General features: G+C 47.4%; 1 protein-coding gene across 5 annotated transcripts; it reads left to right on the top strand.

The window, feature by feature from the left end:
* The first annotated feature begins 1,818 nt into the window (after positions 1–1,818).
* Positions 1,819–24,445, top strand: LOC115083988. Of its 5 annotated transcripts, none has more exons than XM_029588201.1 (5): positions 1,819–1,949; positions 3,400–3,488; positions 4,338–4,573; positions 12,983–13,086; positions 20,535–24,445. In XM_029588201.1, exons 3-5 carry the CDS (start codon positions 4,351–4,353, stop codon positions 22,092–22,094), a joined length of 1,887 nt encoding a protein of 628 aa, XP_029444061.1. In that variant the 5' UTR covers positions 1,819–1,949; positions 3,400–3,488; positions 4,338–4,350; the 3' UTR covers positions 22,095–24,445. The 5 variants fall into 5 exon arrangements, with proteins under 5 accessions (XP_029444061.1, XP_029444065.1, XP_029444062.1 ...); XM_029588205.1 differs by having other exon boundaries at positions 3,400–3,651; XM_029588202.1 differs by having other exon boundaries at positions 1,909–2,118.

The following is a 24,445-nucleotide window of genomic DNA, read 5'->3' as shown; positions in this document are numbered from 1 at the left end:
CCGAGAGGAGGGGGGACACTGAAAATTCGCTTTGCCGTTGCAGTCTCCGTGGCAGCCCCAGTCCGGACATCGGAGGGGGGCTGCAACGTTTTTTTCGCTTTTTTTTTTTTTTTTTGGCTTCTGGAGGAGGGGAGAGGACTGGGGCTGCCACGGAGACCGGCACCCATGATCGCGGCCGGGGCAGGTGAGCGGGGGCTGGGGGAAAGCTTGCCACCTACCCTTACCCATGCCTCTACCGCCTGGGTCAGGGTAGGCGGTAAATTTGCAGGTTAAACGCGCGACAAAACGGCAGGGAAAGGTAGCGTTAGTCGGGGCGCGGGTTACGGGATGCTAGGGGAATAGCTAATTGGCTCGTTTGCATGCAATATCGCGCTAATTCGCTCGTTTGCATGCAATATGCATGCCGCGGGCGGAAGGGGTTACCCGGGGAATTTAGGACGCGGTAGGAGTAGGTTAAAGGGGATTCGGGATCGCAGGAAGGGCTAACGCGGCCGAAACGTGAGTTAGAAGCGGCTTAGGAGCAGGGTAAACACGGCCGCACTTTACAGGATAGGCCTGTATGTGAGTCAGCCAAAGAATTATAGCAACAGAAGCTTTACAGTGAGGAAGAGAGAGGGAACATACTGAAAGAAGACATTTTATTGCTGAAGAAGAGAAGAGGGTCTGAGAGGAGCGGGTCTTGACTCAAGCTGTTCACAGAAGGGCATGGAGGCAGCGGATATTCTGCCTGAGGACAACACTGCTGGGGTTGCCGGAGGCAGATGTGGTGTGAACACAGAGACTGAGCTCCAGGGCAATTCTTTCTCTGTGAAGAAATCAAGGCTGATATTGATCCTCTAACAGATCATGGACATGTCATTCCAGGCTGTGATGGCCTGCATGGACCAGTCAACATTTTCAAGGCATTTCAGCTAGGTACTGAGGGCCATGATGAAACAGGTCAGGCGGTACTTTAAGTATCCTCCACAGCTTACAGGGGCCGAAGCAACATACATGCGCCGAAAGTGGGAGCTGAGTGTTCAGTGCTCACTTTCCTAGCACGCGCCAGGCACCTCTTTTGGGGGTGCCATGCAATATTTAAATTAGGGGTTGCGCTGCCAAGGAGGCGCTAGGGTCGATTGCGCGTTCCTAGCACCTCCTTGGCAGCAGGCGCCCAGGAGAGGTTGGGCTGTCCACCGGTTAAGAAAATGGACCCTGAATTCATCGGCATCCGTTTTCCTAACCGGCACACAGCCATGGGTTTGGAAAACTGACTGTCCGCTTCCCTAACCTGACTGCCCACACTGCTTTTCTGTACAACTTTTGGAGTGCTCAGAAATTAATGCCTGCTTTGGACCACATTTTATTTTTTGAATGTGGGGTGAATAACTAATAGCTTCATCGACATGCATTTGCATGTGATGAGAGCTATTAGTTTTGCGGCGCATTGTGGAGGCACTAATCCCTTTATAGCATAAACATGTCGAATGTAATGGTCTTGTAGACTGGTCTGGAAAATCTGCAGCAGTCCAGTTTCTTCTGTTTTCAGTCTGCACCCTCCTAACCAGGAGGTGTATTATTGCTTTAATCTACGGGTTTCCTACATTGTCCCTGCTATATTCCTTTTCTACAGCCCCTCTCCTCCTGTTCCCTTCTGGCTGCCTGGATGATGAGTTTAAGCCTGGAACTTATTTGATTGCGTCTAACAGGATTTATCGGGAATTCACCACGCTGCTTAATTCAGGCGTCCGTGTGATAGGTTTGCGTTTAGTCCAAAACCTTCAAAACTTGCATTTGATTACCCGGAAAAACAAAACGTCCAAATAGCAATTGGGGGGGGGAAGGAGAGAAGGCGGCTCCAGAAAGCGAAAGCACGGCGAAGGCTCCGATTGGAGGAGGAGGAGAAGGACGTGAGAGTTTCGCTTTCGTTTCTCTCCGGGGTTGAGAGGGACGCGGACGGCCGTCGGGAGGTGAGACCCTCAGGCGCTGTACCGCTCCGATCACTGGTTGAGGCTGGGCTTGAGAGGAAGGCAGCAGAGCGGGGCTTAGAACCCCCCAGGGGTGGGGGAGGGGGAAGGAGACAAGGAGCGATCCGAGCTGCTGAAGGCTTCACGTGGCCTCCGGATGGAGGCAGAGCTGGTGAGCGAAACTGCAAAGGGGAGTAATGCAGGGTCAGGTGGAATTTTCTCACCTCTTGTTTGCATAAAAATAAAAGGAGCGCAGAAGTCGGATCGGGTCCCCCGCCCCATATGCCCTGAGGATCGCCCGCTTTGCGCTGCTTTCGAGGGGGCGTGTGCTGAACGGTCCCTTGTCAGGTATTGGTGGAAATGGGAACTGAAACGCCACAAGTGACGCTGTTATGTCATGGGTGTGTTGTGGCTCAGCCGTGCTGTATTTTCTTTATTCTCTTTTCTGTCTTTTTCTCGCTTGGCAGTTTCCTCCCGCTCCCTACGTGCTCCTAGTCTCTATCCCCTCCTGACTCACTCAGCGCAGTCCATGCAGTGTCGGCCCTTGAAGGAGAGGAGGGGGTGGGGTGGGGTGGGAGCATGCAACAGGGCTCCTGGGACCTTGCAAGCGTGGGCCGCGCTTCCCGGGGGGGGGGGGGGGGGCGCGAGCGACCCGACCCGACCCAGGCTTCTACACTCGGCAGTAGCTGGGGAGCTAACCAGGGAGGCCCTCCTTGAGTTACGGCTGCCTTTATTCTCCTTTTCACTTCCAGCTAAAACGAGTGACTGGAAGCCAGCAACGCCCAGGAGCAGCTCGGTGGGGGGGAAAATGAGTTAGGGTTGCTGTTGTACTGTGCATGGCCTCGCCGTCTGCATGGCAGTGGCAGAGAAATATCGGTGGTTTTCCACCTTCCCATTTTCCAAACCACGACACTAGCCAGCTTACTGAGATTATATCCAAAGCAAAGAAAGTCCCGGTCAAACAATTCACCTTTATTATTATTTTTTTAAATTTTAGTTTGACTGCATATAAAATAACCGCCGATGAATTTCATAAATCCGTCTAGAATGTGCAGTTATGACCAAACAAGCAGTGGGGAGCATGCAGCAAAATGACAAGCTGCAAAAAAATACTTTATATGCAGTCAAACTAAAATTTAAAAAAATTCATAAAAGTGGACCATTCAGATTCAGCCTACATTTGTTGTATGGGTTGCTTGAGAGGTGGTCCCACATAAACAGATTTGGTGAGATTTTGTATGATTTAATTGTTTTACCTTTACTTTCTTTGCTTTGGATATAAACTTACATCTTGATTGTCTAGGAGTTTGTATTTACAAGTTGGGGTTTTTTCACCTGCTTACTGAGATGACAGGTGGTTTTTGTATGTAGGATACTACAGGCAACAGCTTAGCAGACACCATCATCACAACTTGTAATTTAATTTTTAAAATACTTTACTGTTGATATTTAGAACCAGTGATACAACAACAGCATTGGGGAAGGGAAGGAGGCTATGGACCAAGACACGCTGGTATCAGTCAAGTGCCAGAATCCGCTCAGGTACGAAAAGTCCCTAAACAAAACGAAAAAAAGAGAGCCACCCAAACTAAAGTCAAAGAGTTTAGTGCTCGTTGGCTGCAGCAGCATTTGAAACTCAGTGGTGGAGTCTCCCGGAGAAAGTGAGCGAGTAGATTCAGCCCAGCTTGATCCTGACGTGGCACAGGTGAGTTACGGCACGGCCCAGAGGTGGCTGCTCCCCCGGGATTCAGGAGACTCCTCGGGCGAGCAGTCGCGAGACTGAGCAAGAAAGGAAAACATTGTGTTTCGCCGCTCCTCTGAGTCTGCATCTGCCTCCCCCCGCCCAGCCTGTGCACTGTTAGTTCCAGACGGAGGAAAGGTGCACTGTGGGGGCAATTCTTTTGATATCTAATTTTTGAAATTTAAAGCGTTTTTTTTTTTTCCCATGCTAATTTTACGGTCTGTTTGAGTAAACCCCCTGCAGAGGTCACAGTCGCATGTTCCATATGGAAAGGATGTTCTCCGCGGTAAAATAACGTGCCGAGGCCCGGGTTTAGGGATTGGCAATTGCCAAGCCAGAGAGGAAGCTGCTGCTGCTGGTGGCTTTAGGGCGGTATTGCCTTCACCACTTCAGAGGCTTATTGTCATGGTACTCTGGGCCCGCTGTGTGCTCTTGAGCTGGACTCCCCTTCCCAGGTCTTCAGCTCTGCCCGTAAAAGCTAAAATCTTAAATCCGGCCGCGACCCCGCTGCTTCCTCACAAAAATGTTGGAGAGATTTCTCTTTCTCTTAAGGTGAAAGATGCCAAGCCAGCATGAAAATACGAAGAGAAGTCACCGCATCCAACCCTCATTACTGTTTGTTTTGGGGGTTTTTTTTCCTTTTGCTACAGTTGACGGAGCCCCATGCATGCCTGTTGTGCAGAAGCTTCTCCAGAGGCAGGGAAGGGTATGGATGCCAGGAAGCTCTGTATTCACAACGTCCCCAGCGTCACGTCGGACGACAGGATGCATGACAAGCTCCTTATCCACTTCCTGCGGCCCAGAAATGGTGGAGGGGAGGTTCTGGAGCTGAAGTACCCCACGGAAGAAGCCGGCATGGCATTCGTGACGTTTGAAGAGAGAGAAGGTAATTGACCAGCCTGGGACGCAGGCACGGATAGGTATGGGGGAGGTGGGGGAAGGGAGAGAGGCTGCATGTTGCAGCTGAGCTGGGCAGGATGTTCTCAGCCCAGTCTGCTGTTAGGGTTTCTCCATGTTGCCTAGCTGGGCTCAGCAGCCAGCCTTTTTTGCTCTGGAGAGGTGCAGTGGCATAGTTGGGAGCAAGATAAACCGGGATCAAGGTGCAGTAGGAGCAGGGTAAATCAGGCCCAAGGTGCATTGATGTTAGTGTAACAGAGGGGTTTGTTAATGAAGCTATGGATAAATCGGATGTTTAGGATGTCCACAGTGAATATTCATGAGGTATGCTTGCATATTTATGCCCTAAGGACCCAGCTGATTTGCATAGCGTTTGGTTATCCAGAAAACCAGACCTGCTTGTGAGCGTTGAGGATCGACACTGAGAGCCACTGGTATAGCAGGAGCGGTGTAAGTCCAGGCTGAGACGCATGTGGCAGAGCCGCGTCCCTCCTCTCCTGGAGCATCCCGGGTACAAGGTTTAAGGTGCGGGCACAGGATTTAAGTCTGGGAAGGCTGGGGCTGGCCAAGGATGCTCTTTGCTATCCTAGATCACCCGAGGCTATCCATTCAGCCTCGCAGAGAGCAGGCCAAGTTCGTGTTGTGCTATGTCAAAAATAATCTTGCTAAAAAGTTCTACTCTCCTTGGGAGGATGTACAACTCTGTCCCACCACCCTCCGCGCCGGGGGAGAGCATGCCCACACACCCATGACTTTCAGGCCAGACGATTAGTTGAGAGAACATTTGTGCTATACATTACTTGAAGCTTTTTTGTAATCTGCATTTTATAATCCTTCCCACAAGGCTTCAAAAAGCCGATTCTGGCTGCTTAAAATATCAAGCCTCTAGCTGGCCCTTCACGGGCGGGGGCTGGGGGCATTTCAGCTGCTGGGCGCTCTTCTTCAGAGCCCACAGGGCAGGATCCTGATTCTGAGCTGTAAGCAGGCCACCGTTTGTTCTCGGGCCCTGTGCCAGGGAGTTTGTTGTGTGCAGTGTGGGTTTCCTGGTAACCAGGCCGGTGAGGAGAGACCTGCAGAGCTCGAGACCCAAGCAGAGGATTTTACAAGGCTAGTCTGGGTTTGCTTTTCTGAACGTTCACTCTGTTGTTATTTACTTGGTGCATTCCATCCCAAGAGCAGGGCAGTATTTTTAAAATGAAGGACCCGCAGGCAGGCAGCTGCTGGTAAATGCCCACCGGCTGACGCCAAAGTGAATTTAGTAACATGGAAGCATTGATGCCACTAGACTGTCCCTGTATGTCTGATATTATTGTGAATAGCTGGATAGATTAGATCTCTCTTAGGCAGAGGAGCATTGCAAGTTACACGTTTTTTGGGACTGCCAGACTCCTCAGACATTCTTGTACCTGTTAACAAAATTTCATCCACAGTAATATTAAAAGACATACAGAGAAATGTCATGGAGAATAAAATGGAAAATATCAGCTTCACTCTGTAGCAGTCCATGGTGTGGCCACACCCTGAGCATTGTTTGCGGTTCTGGTTGCCCCATCTCAAGAAAGACACAGCAGGACTAGAAAAAATAGAGAGGAAGGAGACCAAAATGATAAAGGCTATGCAGGTTAGGGCTCTTCAGTAACATAGTGAATGATGGTAGAAAAGATCCAAGTGGTCCATCCAGTTTGTCCAGCAAGTTTTAGGTTTTGGTTTTGTTTTTTTTTTTTTAGTGTAGTATCTGCCTTTCCGTGCAGGTACCCCTGGGTCTTCTGTTGATGGTAGTAATTGCCACTCTGTGCAGGAACCCCTGCGCCTTCTGTTGGTGGTAGTAACTGCCACTCTGTGCAGGAACCCCTGCGCCATCTGTTGATGGTAGTAACTGCCTTTCCGTGCAGGTACCCCTGGGTCTTCTGTTGATGGTAGTAACTGCCACTCTGTGCAGGAACCCCTGCGCCTTCTGTTGATGGTAGTAACTGCCACTCTGTGCAGGAACCCCTGCGCCTTCTGTTGATGGTAGTAACTGCCACTCTGTGCAGGAACCCCTGCGCCTTCTGTTGATGGTAGTAACTGCCACTCTGTGCAGGAAACCCTGCGCCTTCTGTTGATGGTAGTAACTGCCACTCTGTGCAGGAAACCCTGCGCCTTCTGTTGATGGTAGTAACTGCCACTCTGTGCAGGTAGCCCTGGGCCTTCTATTGATGGTAGTAACTGCCACTCTGTGCAGGTACTCCTGGGTCTTCTGTTGATGGTAGTAACTGCCACTCTGTGCAGGTAGCCCTGGGCCTTCTGTTGATGGTAGTAACTGCCACTCTGTGCAGGAAACCCTGCGCCTTCTGTTGATGGTAGTAACTGCCACTCTGTGCAGGAAACCCTGCGCCTTCTGTTGATGGTAGTAACTGCCACTCTGTGCAGTTACTACCATCCCCACCCCCCATATCTTCTATGAAGAGTAGTAGTAATTTCCATCCTGTGCAAGTTACACCAGTTAACACATATTACCCCTCTTCTTCATTTTGGTCCGTTAGCCGTTAGGGCCCCTCCATGTTTATTCTGTGTCGTCTTCGAGGAGGGCATTCCATGCATCCTTCACCCTTTCCATGAATAAATATCTCCTCACATTGTTCCTGAGTCTGCTCCCTTGGAGCTTCATATTATAGCCCCTACTTCCACTTTGTTCTTTCCACTGGAAAGGGCTTGATACCCGGGCATCACTAATAATCCTTCAGGTATTAAAGTCTGTGTCATCTCTCCCCTGTCTCTTCTCTCTTCCAGTGTGCACATATTCAGGTCCTTCAGTCTCCTCTCCATAAATCTTTTTGTTGCAAACCCCACACCATTTTGGTCGCCCTTCTCTGGACCACTTCCTTCCTGTCTCTATCCCTTTTGAGGTACGGGCTCCAGAAACGAGCACAGTATTTATTTATTTAGTAAGGTTTATGTACAGTCATTTGGATCAATTCCTTCACAATTTCACATGGCACAAATATAAATTAATAAAATACAAACAAAATTAGTTCAAGCGCCAAACATCTAAATACACTTTTACATCGTAGTCATAGTAATAAAATAAAAAAACACTGATATTAATATTTCTAAAAATGTAATCTATAGCATAAAATGACCATCAGTATTCCAGGTGTGGCCTCATCGGGGACCTGTCCCAAGGGCATTATCACCTCCTTTTTCCTGCTGGTTATGCCTCCTCTCTCTGTGCAGCCCAGCACTTGTGACCTGGACTGGCTGCTGTCTGACACAGGATGCTGAGCTCCGTAGACCTCGGTCTGACCTGGCACGGCACCTCTTATGTTCTTACCAATAATGTCACATCTATAAAGACATTTTTAATTTTTTTTGGGGGGGGGGGGGGGGGAGGGGCTCACAGTAATCCCTTCCTATTTTCTGAATTGTCGTGAATGATTAAAATAAAAATTCTCTAGTCAGCCTCCCCCTCCCCCCCACTGCATTTTCTTTCTAATGGGTGCTGGCATCTGGGGTGTGTGCGGCGTCGGCCTCGGTTTTGACGCAGCCTTTTTTTCCTCTCACCCGGGCAAGACGCTCAACCAGCCCTTTCCCTCCAGCTAAGAGACGCATGCACGGGACAGAGGGGGAACTGTGATTAGGGTTAGTCCATAGGTGAGCACAAGGCAGTCAATCCAGAGTCCCCGCAGACGTAACCAGGCCGCCCTGCGACGCTGTCGTGGCGTCGGGACAGGGTTTAGCATGATGTGATCTCGTCAATTTTGTGAAATACGGGAGAGAGGCGCATGGGGCGAGGAGATCCAGGGAGGGGCGAGGCACGGGTGGGAACTAAAGAGGGACAGGAGTTACACGGGGTGGAGGAGGCGACAAGGGACAGGAGTTGCCCCTGCCGGAGTGGAGATTTCTGTTTGATTAAACTTTTGAAGATTTTTAACCGGGCTTCGGGTTTTTGTTTGTTTTTTTTTCATGGATTTGGCTGTGCTGCTCAGAATGGAAGGCCAGGTCAATTTGCCCCAGCGGTGCAGGCTTTGGATGGCTCTGGGTAATCTGGATCCTTCGCCCTTTTTTTTTTCGTCAGAATAAAGTCAGACTGCAGCGGTAGGGGCTCCCTCGCGTCCTGCTTTTCTGTACATCCTGGGCTCCTGTTGCTGCAGAAATAGCTTTTTTTTTCACGGTGTCACCGAAAATGATTTGTCGCCGTGGAAAGTGACTCCAGGATCGGTCAAGGCGGCTAGCAAGGCGGACTCTTTTTACAAGAGGCCTGGACAAGCTCCTGGAGGAAACGCCCATGGAACGGTATTGGCCAGGTAGACTAGGGAAAGCCGTGGCTATTGCTGAGAATGGGGAAACAAGAAATAGATCTACTTTTTGGGACCCGCTGGGTGCTTGTTGACCCATGCTGGGCTCGGTGGACATTTTGCCTGACCCAGCACGCATTTCTTATTTTCTTTTTTGATTGAGCGTTGACCCAGGGTGCAGGGAAGGTTCCTTTTTTTTTTTTTTTTTTTCCTTCTCCAGTCTATAAGGACAGTGGTCTTCGCCTTACTACGAGCTTCTCTTTCCGTGGTGCTACCGTGCAGCTAGGAGCGCCGGCTCGGTTTATTTATTTATTTATTTATTTAAGGTTTTTTTATACCGGCATTCATGAACTCGTTCACATCATGTCGGTTTACAGAAAACAGGGGTGCGGATAATACAACCAAAAAACATAAATAACGTGATGAAGAGAAGCAGTTACAATTAACAAGGGCTAATGAACTGGGAATGTAAGAAATAGAAAGAGATAGAGGAGAATAATTATATACAAAAGTTCAATATAAATATGGTGTCTCATATGTACAGTCTCTGAGTAGAGAGTTTGTTTATGGTGCATATTAGGTAGAGTTTGAGAAGGCTTGCCTGAAAAGCCATGTCTTGAGTCTTTTCCTAAAGGTTAGGAGACATGGTTCGTTTCTGAGTTCTGGAGGGATGGAGTTCCATAACTGTGGGCCTGCGGTGGAAAGGGCTCGGTCTCTTAAGGTGCTGTGATTAGTGGTTTTCGTGGGTGGAACAATGAGGCATCCTCTGTAGGCTTCCCTGGTCGGTCTTGTGGATTTGTGGAAGCGGGGAGGAATTTGTAGATCGATTGTGGTATGTTGGTGAATGATTTTGTATATCAAGGTGATGGATTTATAAATGACTCTGAAATGAATTGGTAACCAGTGGAGGTCTTGTAGCACTGGGGAGATATGGTCTCTTTTCTTAGTGTTTGTCAGTAGACGGGCTGCTGCGTTTTGGACCATTTGGAGCGGTTTTGTGTATGAGGAGGGGAGGCCAAGTAAAGTGGAGCAGCAGTAGTCCAATTTTGAGAAAATGAGGGCTTGGAGGATGGTTCTGAAGTCTTTGGCATGGAAGAGTGGTCTTATCCTTTTTAAAACTTGCAGTTTATAGAAACAGTCTTTGGTGGTTTTATTGATGTGGGCTTTGAAGTTTAGTTTATTGTCGATTAGCACACCTAGATCTCTTACATGAGTGGTTTGTAGGTTGTTTGGCAGAGAGGTTGTGAGATTGTTATCAGGAGTTATGAGTAATACTTCAGTTTTGGCGGAGTTTAGTACCAGATTGAGGCTGTTGAGGAGGTTTTTGATTTCTAGGTGACAGGATTCCCAGTATTCAAGTGATTTTTATCAGCAGTGGTAATCTGCGAAGCCCAGAAGATTGTCCTGCCAGCTAATGTTGGGGTGCCGACCTGGGGCAAGAGGAAAAGAGAGAGCCAAAAACAAACTCCCCCAAAACCAATGCAAGCAAAAAGCATCAAGTTTCCTAAAAAAAAAAAAAAAAATAGGACCGTAAGTAATGTTATACTGGGTCAGATCGAAGCCCAGCATCCTGTCTCTGACTGTGGCCAATCCAGGTCACACGTACTTGACAGGATCATAAAGGATAGGTCCAGGGTTTATGGACTTTCCTACCAGGTACTTCTCCAAACCCTTTTTAAACCCAGCTACACCTAACTGCTTTCCCTATATATTCTGATAATAAATTCCATAGTTTAATTGTGCACAGAGTGAAAAAATACTTTGTTTTAAATGTGTTTATATGTTATCTAGAACCTTCATGGAGTGACCCCCCCCCCCCCCGGGTAAATTACCGCTCCCTGTTTCTTTTAAAGATCTCTATCATATCCTTTGTCAACCATCTCTTCTCCAGGCTCAAGAGCCTTAATCTATGTAGCCACATAAGAACATGCCATGCTGGGTCAGACCAAGGGTCCATCAAGCTCAGCATCCTGTTTCCAACAGAGGCCAAAACCAGGCCACAAGAACCTGGCAATTACCCAAACACTAAGAAGAACCCATTGCTACCGATGCAATTAATAGCAGTGGCTATTCCCTAAGTAAACTTGATTAATAGCAGTTAATGGACTTCTCCTCCAAGAACTTATCCAATCCTTTTTTGAACCCAGCTACACTAACTGCACTAACCACATCCTCTGGCAACAAATTCCAGAGCTTTATTGTGGGTTTAGTGAAAAAAAAAAAGTTCTCCGATTAGTCTTAAATGTGCTACTTGCTGTTGCCCTCTATAATCCAAAAGAGTAAATAACCGATTCACATCTACTCGTTCTAGACCTATCATGATTTTAAACACCTCTATCATATCCCCCCTCAGCCATCTCTTCTCCAAGCTGAAAAGTCCTAACCTCTTTAGTCTTTCCTCATAGGGGAGCTGTTCCATTCCCCTTATCATTTTGGTTGCCCTTCTCTGTACCTTCTCCATCGCAATTATATCTTTTTTGAGATGCGGCAACCAGAATTGTACCCAGTATTCAAGGTGCGGTCTCACCATGGAGTGATTATAGAGGCATTATGACATTTTCCATTTTATTCACCATTCCCTTTCTCATAATTCCCAACATTCTGTTTGCTTTTTTGACTGCCGCAACACACTGAGCCGACGATTTTAAAGTATTATCCACCTAGATCTTTTTCCTGGGTGGTAGCTCCTAATATGGAACCTAACATTGTGTAACTATGGCATAGGTTATTTTTCCCTATATGCATCACCTTGCACTTCAAATTCTTATTTAAAAAAAAAAATCTAAATTTTTGACTTGGACTCTGGCTTTTATATCAGGAGACAGGTCTGTTTCCTGGCTCTTGTGGGGCTTAGGGGGGCTTGGCCCCTTATGGTTGGCATAGCCTAAGCCCTGTTTCTCTACCTGGTGATCCTCTGGGGGGTGAAACTGGTAGCACAGTCCCTCCTCCCCCCTTACCTGGCTGCCTTGGGAATAATAATATTTTTTAGTTTCCTTGCGCTCCATATGTGTGTGTGTGTGTGTGTGTGGTTTCACGAGTGAAGCTTTTTCCCTTTACATTTGGTGATTCTTTATCAACATTTGCCTGTGATTTTATATCTTTCTTGTTTCTTATCTGTGTTTTACTGTGCTCGGCCTTGCATGTTGGATTTTTGTGGGATATACATTTTTTTTTACAACAAAATAAAGTCTCCCTCTGACACTGTGCAGCCTCTTATGGTGAAGGCTTATTGTTTTCTTGAAAGAAATATATAGTTATACTGTTTCCCAGCCAGCTTGCCTTCAGACCTGATCAGGGGTGCCACGGAAAATTCAGCACTGCCTGATGCTCGAGCTCAAACCACAGCACCCGGGCTCTGCTCTCTGCACCTCTTAGCAAAAAAAGAGTGGCTCTTAAACATATTGGAGCTCCTTTCTGAAAACGTGTAACCATGCATGCCCTCTCCTTGCTAGCTACAGCATGAGCCCTGGAGGGTGGTAATTAATGGGTGTCATGCAAGGCACAGATAACTGTGCCCCACTTTGTTTGGCATGCCCACAGCCAACTTCCTTCATCTTTTCCTCTCCTGAACCTCCTCCTTTGAGTGCTTCCAGCCTCCGTCTTATCCCCAGGAGGAGTGAGACGGGGAGAGCGGGCACTGAGCATCGGCTGTGACTCGGTGCGAGCACTGGGAGCAGCAGCCCAGGTAACTTAACTGAGCCGGCTGCCCACACCACACTGATTTCTCCCTTCTGCGGTGGTATAAAGAGGGAAATGTCCCCTGGTGAGGAGTTTGTTTTAAAATTTGGAAGAGAGACTGGTGGGGTGGGGCCTTCAGTGCTTCCCTGCCTCTTCTTTTGGCAGTGTCCTCGCTGCCAGTTCCATGGAGGCGGGGGTGCCGCACAACAGTTTTGCTTCTCTAGGTGTGTCTTGGGCGTAAGGGCATAGAGTTCACAGCTATGTGCAGGAGTAGCTCAGTTCATTGTTGAAGACGGCAATGATGTCAGAAGCTGCTTCTATTCAGCCGCTCCTGACCAACACGAAGGATGCAAGGGCTGCTTCTTTCCTCAGCTAGCGTTATCTCATGCCACACCGCCTGTGCCATAGGGTTTTTTTATGGCGTCATTGCTTTTTTTTCCCCCCAGTGGCAGACAGGATCTTGGGGAGACAGCACCGGCTGGAGCTGGATGGGAAGAGTTACGTATTGGACGTGAGGAGAGCAGAGAGACCTAGGACGCAGGGCATGGAGGTGGGTATCTGATCTCAGCCGCTCGGCTTCGATGTGGTGAAAAAACCCCCCCAAAAAAACAAAACTCCTTGCGCACTCCAGGGCAATGTTTTTTCCTCCTTTTTCTTTAGTTTTTGGGACCCGTTAACGGCTGTGGTTAAAATCAGGGCGGCCCCACCTTTTGCAGAATCAAATGCACAGAGAAAGCAGGTGCAGTCTCTACGGGTTAACCTTTCCAGGGCAGTAAGCAAAGCAAAGGCCCGTGCAGAATCTTGCTTGGATCATTGGTGCAAACCCTGCGGGTGAAAGCAGCTGTAGAATTTGCACCAATGCGGGTGGGGTTGATTATTGCCCCTCCTCCTCCCCCCCCAAAAGCCACCTCTGGGTCACTCAAGTGTTCAGTATTAAGACCAGTTCTTTTCAATGTCTTTGTTTAGCGATGCTGCTGAGGGACTTGAGGGAAACGTGTGCTTGGTTGCAGGTGATACGGAGCAGACGCACCGGGAGCATTGGGGGGGGAATGGAGAGAAAATTGGAAAGAACTGGAACAATGACCGAGGGTTTGGAAAACGAAGCTTCCGCGCTGAAAATTGTAAAATTTTAAGCATGCGTTTGGGATGCAGAAATCCATTAGCTGACTGGCGATTTTTAAAAGGACAAAACTTGAGAAGTGTTGGGTGTGTAATCATCTCAGCCAGCCTCGAGGAAGCCAGCAGTGTAATGAAGTAAGGGGGGAGCGCCAACTCTACGCTTGGTTGCCTAAGTAGAGGTCTCGCCAGCAGGAAAAAGGAGGCGATATTCCCCCTTGGATAGGTCGCTAGTCAGACCCCCCTGCCTTGAGAACTGTGCTTAGCACTGGAGGGGCTGCGTCTTTCTAAGGACCTGGGGAGGTTGGAAACGATTCAGAAACGAGCCCCCACCATGGTAAAGGACCTGCAGCACAACGTCTTACAAAGAGAGGCTTAATGCACTCTCTCTCTATAGGAAAGAGAGGATATGGGAGGCCTGGTGGAATCATTCAAGCGTTTGAGAGGCTTCGAGAAAAGTATGAAAAGGTTACATTTTCCATAGAAAAGGATATTGAGTGCAAGGGGGGACACAAGCTGAGGTTGCCTGGGGGGGGGAAGGTTCAGAGGAAAGACGAGGAAATTCTTCTCTCTTGACTTGAGAGGATGAGCCAGATGCCTACCAGCAGAGGTGGGGACAGCCCAGACCACGACAGAAGTGAAACCTGCATGGGAGGGCTGCAGAGCACAGTGGTTGGGGAGGGGGGGGGGGTATTCAGCTAGAAGGTATGAGGGAGGGAGGGGCTCGCGTGTCTGCTGAGTCAGATGAAACTTGAGAGAGCCACAGAGGGGAGAGGAGAACGTAAGCCGGTGGACAGAATGGTGGAACGGTTGTCACATGAGCAGAGCAGCCATAATTTCAACCCCCTCACACCAGTAGTTCGACTGATTTCAGGTTTCCAAGAAGGCAGGGGTAACCTGCCCGGAGCGGCCGTGGTTATAACCGTAAGAGCAGGCCGCCCAGGGCAGCCGAGTGTTTATAGACAGTTTGCCTCCCTAGTTTTTTGGCGGTTGTTTGGATTATTCCAAAGTTTTGTGGTAAAACATGGGAGAAGGGTCTGGATGTTGGAGTAAGTGTGGGCCTTGTAGGAAACAAAGAGGACGTTGACGACACACAGGCTTGAATATTGTGCAGTTTTCTGTGGTTGGCAGCTGGGATGTGTCCTTAGCAGAGTATGACAGACTATATAGATGGGGCCATTTGGTTGTTAATCTGCTGTCCTTGACATCTGTTCTATGTCAGGCTCAGTGGAAACCTAAGGGAGGCTCTTTGCTAGAAAGTGGTGAATGCCTGGAGTGGAGGAGGCCATTGCTGTGGCAGAGTTTAGGCTCACTTGGGACAATTAAAGGGCATTGATGGGAAGGACTGATAATCTAGGTAAAAAATATGGGGCGGGGAACTAAATATGGAAATTTTGTATGTTTACCTACCCAAAGTGGTGGAGAACCTGAGAGAGAGTCAGCTGGGCATACGGGGTGGGCTATTTGGCCCTTGTCTGCAATCAGTTGTAGTGTTACATTTCTTCATATTTCTGATAAGTCCAGTTTATATCTTACTTATAAAAACCCACAGCTATGAAGTGTATTAAGTTGGGGTTTTTTTTTTTGTTTTTTTTGTTGTATTTAGGTGCCTTCCTGACATTGCCTGTAAGCACACTATCTCCTCCCCCAGTATCACACGTGTACTGGTTTCAGAATGAGTGCACCAACCTTACCCGGGAGAGGCTGGTGAGGGGGGGAGGGGAAAAACTGCAGATGGGTCTGGCTTTCAGATTACCCACACCGGATACCTTTGCACACATTTGAATCTTTTTGAGTTATGCTGAAAACCAGATCTGTTTGCAGCTGTCTTAAGACTCCGCAGAGCTCCCTTTGCACTGGAGAGGTTCCTGTTTCTGTGTGTGTGTGTGTGTGTGTGTGTGTGTGCGCGTGTGTGTGTGTGTGTCTCCCACAGGGCGGAGAAGGGGGTTCGTTAATTGTGGGCCGTAGAGTTAATACGGTGCAGGGAGCCTGTGTTCATGCTGCCAGCAGAAAGCCATATATCTCTAGACTTCCTGGAGGCTGAGCTGCCACTTATTAAAAGAAAAAAAAAAAAAAAGCAAATACAAATGTAATTGAAAAGACCAAAAAAAAAAAAAAAAATCACTTTTAAGGAGCGATGCATTAAATGTACAAATTTCGAATAAGATGGAGGGTTGCAGTGTAAAATTATCATCCAAAATGATAAAAATCTGACAGTGGATTATAAGTCATGCCCAAGGCTGGCTGAAGCATTATCCTGGGGAGGCTACATTTCTTTGCCCCCCACCAATCCCCATTTCTTTGGTTGCATCCTGAATGGGCGGGGCACAGGATTGGCGTAAACTCTGTGCTGTGAGACCGAGCAATCTCCTAAGCCTGAGTGAGGGGAGCAGGGACGTTAGCCAGGGGCAAAAAAAAAAAATCCTTATCAGATATATCTGCAGCATTTGACCCCCTGGATCACAACATTCTACTCGCATGTTTAAAATACATTGGAGTCACTGGCGCACCGTCCTTAAATGGTTCACTTCATTTTTTCTAATCCGTCGTCCTCGGCAAATAAATATTGGTACATTCAGTTCCAGATGGTTCTATTCCCTCAGGTGTCCCTCAAGGATCATATTTCTCCTCTCACATTTATTTACTTCCCCTTTATCATCTCTTGGCAGGTCTAGGTGTAGATTTCAAAATCTCTGCTGATGGCATTCAGTTTTTTATCCCCTATAGTTCATCCTGGTCAAACACACTATCCATTGTCAATCTTTGTATTATAACAGTCAATACCTGGCTAACTCATAACCATTTAAAACTTAACACCTCAAAAACTGAAATTTTGTACCTATCCACTATACTAAATTCCATACATCGACTTCCGAGTAATCTGTTGATGGCCATTCCATCTCCATAACTTCTGAGGCCCACAATCTTGGTGGTGTTATGGACACAGAACTATCTATGACTCATAACATATCAGTTGTCAAATCCTCATTTTACAAGATTCATCTACTGAAACAGTTAAAGCCTCTCTTATATCTAAATGATTTTCGTCTAGTTTTACAGGCCTTAATTCTCACAAACCTAGACTATTGTAACGCATTATATCTGGGACTTCCAGCTAATGCCACACGTCCACTGCAACTAATCCAAAATGCAGCAGTGTTTTCTTTTTTGATGATGTTGCCTTATGAACTGAATTTTGTTCTTTCAGGCTGCATGTTTGTTTTATTTATGCATGCAACCTTGTAAACTGCCTCGATCAAGTCTCCTTATAGAGTGCGGTATAAAAAAACCTTTTAAATAAATAAATGCTCCTTGCCACCCCATTCTTCTTCTCCCTGTGCGTTCCTTCTGCGGTAATCCTTCGCAAGAGCCTTTGATCTCCTCCAGACTGACCGCTTACAGACCTGAAGATACCCGTTGGGGGCCAGTTCCATTAACTTCTTCTCATACCAGGTTTCTGAGTTTCTTAATCTGCTGATTTAGGAAAGGAAAGCAGGGTCATTGTTACTTCCATAAAAGAACTGCAGATAATCATTTACAAAGAAGGGGAGGCAGGTGCGTGGGAAGCTTCTGGCCCTATGTGGAGCCCTCATCTTGCCCACGCTTTAGGATAACTTGTACACAGAAGGCTGTGTGCACATATTTTGTGTGCAGAACTCCTTGTTACATCAGGAGAAAATTTTGAAATTTTGCACACAGCCACTCATTAACATATGTGCATGGCATAGTGCACCTTATTACATCGGCCCCTGAGTATCCGGCAAGCCTGCGGCCTCCCCAGGCTGTATTAGTGCCCACAGTGGCGGAAGGTTCCGGTGTATCTCCAGAAGCCTGCAGGGCCCGTTGTGAACGAGGCATGGGACGAGGGGAGAGGGGGTCCCTGGCGGTGGTGGTGGTGGTGGTGGTGGAAATGAAGGGTGAAGGCGGAGGTGGACTAGGGATTGCAGGTAGAACAATCGGTATGGGCCCGGAAGACTTTCTACCATCAGTTTCTGAGTTTCGTTATCAAGGATGATAATATTGAATGCTAACACGGCAGATTTAACTATTGAAAATACGGGAGGGGACCTTATTACCGGGGACGCTCATGCTTTCCTGCCCGCGAAAACCCGGCTCGTTTTCAAAGACGAGGTTCCTGTGCACATTGTGTTCGAATATCTGCTCGTTATGCGGCTAAAAGTAGGCGCGTGCGCATAAGTGGTGCCGAACGATGGCATAAAGTAGGTGCATGAATGACACGCCTACTATGCGTACATATTTTTTGAAAATTTTAATGTTTGCATGTAATGTGCAACCACACCCCTGAAATATGTGTCGTCCCCCCCCAAGTAACATCTTTCCTATAAGTTGCGAATGGAGCTTGAAACCCCATTTACACGGATGTCATAGTTCACAGTTTCCTCGATAACATTACGTCTCCATAGATCACACCAACCCTACGCTTCTGTGCCCCCCCCCCCCCCCCCCGCTAGAAATCTCAGCTCACCTAATCAGTTTCTCCCGCTAGGCACACCAGGCTGGCTGTTACACACGAAAGGGCAAGCTCCATTGCTGGTCCCGCCGTCTGGAATTCCATTCCCTGTGCAATCCGTTCCGTTTCAGACTCAAAAACGAGCATTCAGTCCTTAAGTCCCTCCCTCAGGGTAGTGCCTGTCACCTGCAGTCCAAAACTTCTTCCATCATTTCCGGGCAGCTACTTGTTTGTTAATGACATGTAGATGATTGCCGTTTTTACGTTAAAAACTATGTATGGTTGGGGATTTTTTTTTTTTTATGCAGCCCGCCCCTAAGCTTGGAGGACGAGGCAAATAAATAATTGTGGCCAAGTTAGCTGCATAACCCCTTCATGTAGAGAGATCATGACTAGGCCCTTGAAAATTTACCCCAAAATGAAATCTGCCTGTTCTGCAGCGATGCTTCTGAAACCACCACCTTCTCGCTCTCCGGTCTCAGCCCCTCAGTCATTCGCTGGCTCTGGGACCAGCGCTTTTGTTTCCACTGGCTCATTTTAGGAATTTTATTTTTCTCACTTGTCAGTGCTGTTTGCAGCCTCTCTCTCTCCTCCTTCTGTTTTCAAAACCGTGTAGTGCATGGAAAAGACAACGGGGAACCACAGTGAGAGAAGAGAGATGGGGAAATGGCTCTGCTCTATTTACCATGCTTGAAAGCTGGGTTCAGTTCCTGGTGGGAAGGAAATAGCGGGATTTAGGAGGCACATGTGCCAGGCCGCCACTGTCGTCGCTGGGTTCTGGAGGGAAGAGGGTGGAGCCTGGTCGGGGAGAATCCTCCAGCAGTGGTGCATGAAGCCCCCTGATGCCTCTGTTAGGGTGGTGAGTGAAACCGACACAGGGTCCTGCTGAGTTCAGAAGCTCAGGTGTGAAGGAAAGTGAGCCAGGCAACAACTCAAAATGAGAAAGATGGAGCACAAGAGAGGTACACTGGCAAGCGAGCATTGAGGGAGAGGGATGGCAGTTTGAAACAGAGAGTGCAATACGGGAGCAGCAGCAAAGTGAGAGAGAGAGGGAGGGATCTTCTGAGAGCACAGTACAGGAGCAGGACGGGCCCCTTTTTTCACTTCCTCACTCACTCATTCAGGTTCCATTCCTCTCTGTGAACCCCTCACTCACCCAAGTTTACTCCCCCCTTCCAAACCCTTCCTTCATTCTGATTCACTACTCCTCCCCCCCCTCCACCTCAAACCTCTCATTTACCCTGGTTCACTCCCTCCCCCTTAGTTACCCCAGTTCAGTTCCCCACAATCTCTGATTCACTCGCTCCCACCTCTCCCGATCACACTCCTTTTTTTCACTTCCTCCCCTCACTCGCTTCCGAAGAACCCCATCTCTCTGGTTCACTCTCCCCGCCCCATTCCCAGTTCACTCACTCACTCCTACACTTCCTCCAGCTCTCTCGTGCCCGTTCCCTTTGGACTTCCTCACTCACCAGCTCAACGGGAGGACACCTCTCTGACGCGTCCTTCCATGCCAGGGCTCGAGCGTCGTACTTTGAATCACGTGGTTCAGAGTACACTATTCAGGTCCTCGGGAAGGGGGACTGCCATCCTCTTCCTCCTCCCGTTAGGCCAATAGGAGCCGGTGAGTGAAGGAGGCGGGGGGAGGTAGGGTAGGTTGCGCTGTCCACTGCCACCAATATTTCTCTTTCATGGCGGCCGGGGAGAGGGTAAATGTGTGTCATCCACTACTACCAGTGTTTCTCATACGGGGGGGGGGGGGGGGGACCTCTAGAGTACAGGGAGGGAGTGGGAACAGAGCTCAATTTGCGCAGATGTGAGGCAGCTTTCCTCTCTTTATTATGGTTAGATTGACTATTTCCCACTGACAAAGATGAAAGACGAGTTGACCGTGCCGGGATTTGAACCTGCGTACCCCAGGTTCATGCGGGTATTAGATGTGTTAAGCGACTATTCCTTTTGTCTATTATTATTATTATTAACAGAAGTTCCTACTAAAGTTCCGTGTAAAATCCTGTATGAAAAGTAATTTTTCTTATACATTTTTCAGATTCCCTTTTGTTCGGTTGCTATCTGGTCTCTTAAGGATCCAATCAGAAGGGAACTGTGTGTTCAGATTATTCTCTGGTTGTTATTTTGCAGTAGGCACAAGAGAGAGAAAGGGACAAAAGATTTATAATAAAAATAAACTCTTGCAGGTTTTTCCAGTCATTTTGGAGTTGAAAGTGTTGCTTATAGCCCTTATCCATGCTTAATCTGCCCACCAATTGCCTTCCTGTCTCAGATAATTATCTTAAAGCTTATTTTACAACATCCCAGACTGACTGCAGTGTTGGAAAGTGGAAATTCTCAGTCCTTCGATGATTCTCTGGTTTTGTGGAAATGTCATTTTTGTGTTTGCATCCTAACAGGCGTACATGCTCATGAGGACAACGCTGGACCTGCGCTGGTTCCAAGACAAGGATGGGGTGAAGGAGTTGGTGAGGAAGCATGGCTTCAGAGTTTTGTCTGAGACGGGGGCAAGAACAGAGATTGAAGGCGCGTTCCCAGCACTGAAGAAGCTCAGGAGTGAACTCTTATACTTGGCTAACAGCAGTAGCCGGATGCACTTTTCCTCACCAATGATTTATGGACATCAGGTGACAGAAAACCACAGCACAGCTCATCATGAAGGTTCTTTATGTAGAAGGAAGGAACCTACCTGGACTGGACGGACACCTGAAAGAAGTGTAGATAATGTGTTTGAGTCCGGTCACTCAGTGGCAAGAAAAATGGGCAGGATGCAGTTGGACAGCCTTCAGAATGAGCCTCCTAGATCACGTGCCAGTAGACGGAGCACAGAGCCATTGCCAACCCATGTTCGAGGTAACCCTATGAAAGCATTCCCTGAAGCCAAATACAGTTCCGGTGATGCAGCCACTTCTGTTTCTGGTAGTGGTCTTGGCAGTGTTTCATTGACTGGCACTGCAGACTGGCAAGATAACCTTCAGCGTTTACAAAATGGTAAAGGCCCTAGGAAACGTTCAGGTGATTCTTACTCATTGCCTTCCCCATCGAGTACAAAATATTCAGCAGGTAGCAGCAGGTCCCTGACCCCCAAGACTGACCCAGGGTCATCGTCTCCTGGATTCTCTCGATGTTTTATTGCAGACAGGGACACTTTAAAATATCTCCAGACTTTCAATAAGCATGGAATTGATAAAATTCTGGATTCCCTATCAGTTGAAATGAACTCAGAGAACCAAGGTGACATCTGCAACATAACGTTAACGTCTCATTCATTCTCCTCAACGTTTGTAGAAATTGCTGTTAAGAACTTTTCTGACCTTTTAGCTAGCAACCAGATGTACTTAAGGACTTATGATATCCCGCTTTGTAGATTTCAGCTTGAGAAACAATTGGATATAATAAAGAGAAGTAAGATGATGGGAGAAATATACCACACCCTCATTACGGTGCATAAAGACAATCTGCATTTGATAGGACCGTCAAGGGAAGTTTATGAGGTCTATCAGAATCTCATAGGGGAAGCTCCTGCAGATCTTGGATGCTTGCAGAGGGAAGACACAATACAGCATTTGCTGAAAACAAAATTCAGAAGGGACTCTTCCTGCCCTCCCGTGGAAAAGAAAACCAGAGACGTTCCTGAGCACAGGCCCCATGACAGCTTGAAATATTCTCTGGGCAGCCATGCGAGATTCGAGCATGAGGAGCTTCCAAAGAAGGTTCACCAGCAAGCACCAAACACTGACACTCCCAGCAAAGGCAGACTAAAGAGGGCAGCTTCCGAAGGAAGAGGTGGAAAAAAGGGAGCTCTAGGACCCGCCGACGTATCTCCAGCAGCCCGGCAGGAAAGGCATCTGCCCCAGACTCGACCGGTGGGAGAGAGAGGAAGGAGCTCAGCCAGAAATTCAATGCAAGATCTCAGCTTTTTAAACAAAAAGCTAATTAAAGAGAAATGGTCAAAATGAAACGTGTATGACACCCTCGCCATTCATTAACGGTACTTTCATTTTATTTATCCTTCCCATCTATCCTAAGGCTTACGGCACGACCATCAAACTAAGCTCTGTCTTCCCCTGTGGTATACTCCCCACCCTTCCCAGCACCATCCAAGTAAGGTTTGGCTTCCTCTGTAGTATATCCCACACCCTACCTAGAAGCATCAAACTGAGATCTGGCTGCTGCTTGTGCAGTTGTACTCCCAGCCAGGGTGCTTTCAGGCCTGGTCAGGCATGCCACAGAAAATCAGTGCCTGATGCTCAGGTCCGGACCATCCCCCTGTGCTCCTGCTCTCTCAGCACCTCGCAGCAACAAGAGACATCAGCGGTGGCTCTTAAACATGGAGATTCTTCTGAGAACATATGCAATTATGCACGTTTCTTCCCAGCCACAGCAGAAGCCCCAGAGTGTGGTAATTAATGGGCAGCATGCAGGGCGCGATTAGTTTGGGCCTTGCTTTGTGCAGCAGACACATTGCCCACAGCACCTCCTCATCTTACCCTTCCTGGGCCCTCCTCCTTTGAGTCCTCCCAGGCTGAGTGAGATGAGGGATGTGTGTGTGCAGTGAGCACAGAATGTGAAGGAGCTCTGGCAGCTACGATCACTAACCGACACAGGCTGCTCATGCCACGCTGATTTCTCCCTTCTTCTGTGCTTATATAGAGAGAGAGCTAGTGCATTGGAATGGATTCATGTGTGTCTCCACCACCTCTCTCTCTCTCTCCCTTTATTTAAAAAATTTGAAAGAGACCGTGATGGGGCTTTCCGTGCATCCACGGCTCTCCATAGGCGGAGAAGAAGGCTAGAATGAACACTCGGCATACGTGTGAACTGGAGAGGCTGGGCGCCAACTTTTAACCATCAGGCAAAAGAAAAGTTCTAACTGCCTATAGGCCAGTTTTGAAATGATGCATACATCACTTGAGGCTTTAATTACCTGCAGTTTCTAGAAGAGCAAAACTGCCGCAGAAAAATACTGTGCAAAAAAAAAAAACCAAAACAAAACTAATTTAAGTCCTTCCATCACCGAGCTGCTGCCTTGGAGCATGCCGATGGCTTTGGGTGGGATACTTTCTGTGACCTTGCCTTGAACAGATCTAGTTATCTTTTTGCAGCCAAGAGGGATAGCCCAGACAGGGCTTCCTCTTTCTCTTTAACAAGAGGATGAGCGAAAGACCATCGACTTCCTTCCTAAAGAGCTTCCTTGTTGACACTTATCCTGCCGAGCACACTTTTTCCAAAGTGAAAAAAGGCAGATGTTTGTTTTTTTTGTCTGTTTCACCTTTATGGATTCTTCACTGAATAGCCCATCCCCCATGTCTCACCAAGATGATTTGCCAAAAATTCACAGGAGCTGCTAATATTGTCTTCTACTGCGTTTTTAGCCAAAATCTATGGAATGCTGTGGTACACCAGCCCCCCCCCCCCCCCCCCCCCCCCCCCCACCCCCCCCCCCCCCCCCCCCCCCCCCCCGGTACCTTTTAAGGAGTCAGGACACCCAACATTGTGGAGGACTGTGAGACAGAATTGACAGTGGGACTTAACTTGAGTTGCCTTAATGTGATGATTCTGGGTTTTTTGGGTTGTCCAGGTGACTCCTCATCAACCAAGATTCATTCTTGAGGGATGGAGCCTTCTTACCTGGTCCATTTTTCCTTTTGAAAATGTATTGATTTGGTTTATGACATTTTAATTGAAATAACTTTAATAGATGCAATAGTTGTATTTATACTCAGCACAATTCCTGACTACTTTTGTACTATTTATACTGATTTTGTGAAGTATTTTTAAAGAAATGTTTGGTGCAGTGTAGCCTAGTTGCTACTTTGCCAGTAAGGAAACAGCTGACATCCTGGAAGGATTTTTGTGTTTGATTTCTGTTCAGTTATTATTAATGTTTATATATTTTTACTTCTTTGTTTCTAATTGTATACTAAACATCTTAGAAGTGTTGAAGTAGATAAATCAGACGTGGGTTATTTATTAATGTAACTGTCTTTTATGTTTATACTGAGGCTTTTTACTGTTTACTTAGTTATATATGATGTGATTTTATATGATACTTAGGGACCTTTGTTTTCAGTTTTTATTTTATTTTTCCTGGAATTTAAAAGGAGAAGAAATGGGGAAAAAAAACTTTTTTTTTTTTTCCCCCACCGAAGTTCTTCCTTTTTTGTTTTTTATAATAAACACTGTTAAATTCCAGGGAACAGTAAAGTAAAACCTGAAAATGAAGTCCCTCATAAACTTGTATATGTTTTGTTGTACCTTGTCCGGAGCACTGTGGTGGAAAGGCGAGGAATAAAACCGGTAAACAATT

The sequence above is a fragment of the Rhinatrema bivittatum genome, chromosome 2, assembly GCF_901001135.1.
Source record: "Rhinatrema bivittatum chromosome 2, aRhiBiv1.1, whole genome shotgun sequence".
In the NCBI taxonomy this organism is placed as follows: Eukaryota; Metazoa; Chordata; class Amphibia; order Gymnophiona; family Rhinatrematidae; genus Rhinatrema; species Rhinatrema bivittatum.
This window is presented reverse-complemented; position numbering and strand designations above follow the sequence as displayed.